Source organism: Antrostomus carolinensis, unplaced genomic scaffold (genome assembly GCF_000700745.2).
Source record: "Antrostomus carolinensis isolate BGI_N321 unplaced genomic scaffold, ASM70074v2 scaffold16268, whole genome shotgun sequence".
NCBI lineage: Eukaryota > Metazoa > Chordata > Aves > Caprimulgiformes > Caprimulgidae > Antrostomus > Antrostomus carolinensis.
In genome coordinates this window covers 22,784-23,385 of record NW_010331044.1, presented here as the reverse complement: position 1 = coordinate 23,385, position 602 = coordinate 22,784, and the positions used below count along the sequence as shown (strand labels likewise).

Here is a 602-nt window from a genome sequence, read left to right as displayed (position 1 = left end):
TGCTGAGGCAAGGGGAACGCAGCCTCACTGCACACGCTGAGGCACTGGGGTAGTGGAGCTGCAGGACACAAGAGGATAAGGTGAAATGCTGGCACTAGAAAAAACACTGCTACTGCATAAAACGCTTTCATGTAAAACTAGTCTTGATCTTGTCTGTGTGCAGGTATGGTCCTAACAGTGGTAGCATAAGCGAGCCCTAAAATTCTTACTCCTTTCTGCCCTTCTATTTAGATAATTCGGGGACAGTATGGTGTTCAGAGGATGGAGCTCCTGCCTGGGGACCGGGAAAACTTGGCTATCCAGACCCGAGGGGGCCCTGAGAAACACGAAGTGACTGGCTGGGTGCTTGTAAGTACTCTGTGTATGCACAGAGCTGCACAAACAGTACAGTGCAGTTTGCAAACAGTTTGCTCATGAACAAAGAACAGTACAGAAGACACACGGCATCAGAGAGGGCACTGAGAGGAAAACAACCTGTGTGAGCGAGGCATGGAGGGAAGGGTGGCTGCTGGCTCATCTTACCTGTTGCAGTTTTTCACCTCTGTCTAGCATGCAGCTGAAGCACGCCTTCCATCATCAGAGAAGGCTAGATTTAAATAAAA

General features: G+C 49.3%; 1 protein-coding gene across 1 annotated transcript in view; it reads left to right on the top strand.

Moving 5' to 3' along the window:
* Nucleotides 1-602, top strand: part of IGFBP7 (insulin like growth factor binding protein 7) — an 8,158-nt gene that overhangs the window by 5,061 nt on the left and 2,495 nt on the right. The window contains exon 3 of the mRNA XM_010173103.1: nt 232-348. Coding sequence (XP_010171405.1) covers nt 232-348 — 117 coding nt within the window. The remainder of the gene's footprint in view (nt 1-231; nt 349-602) is intronic.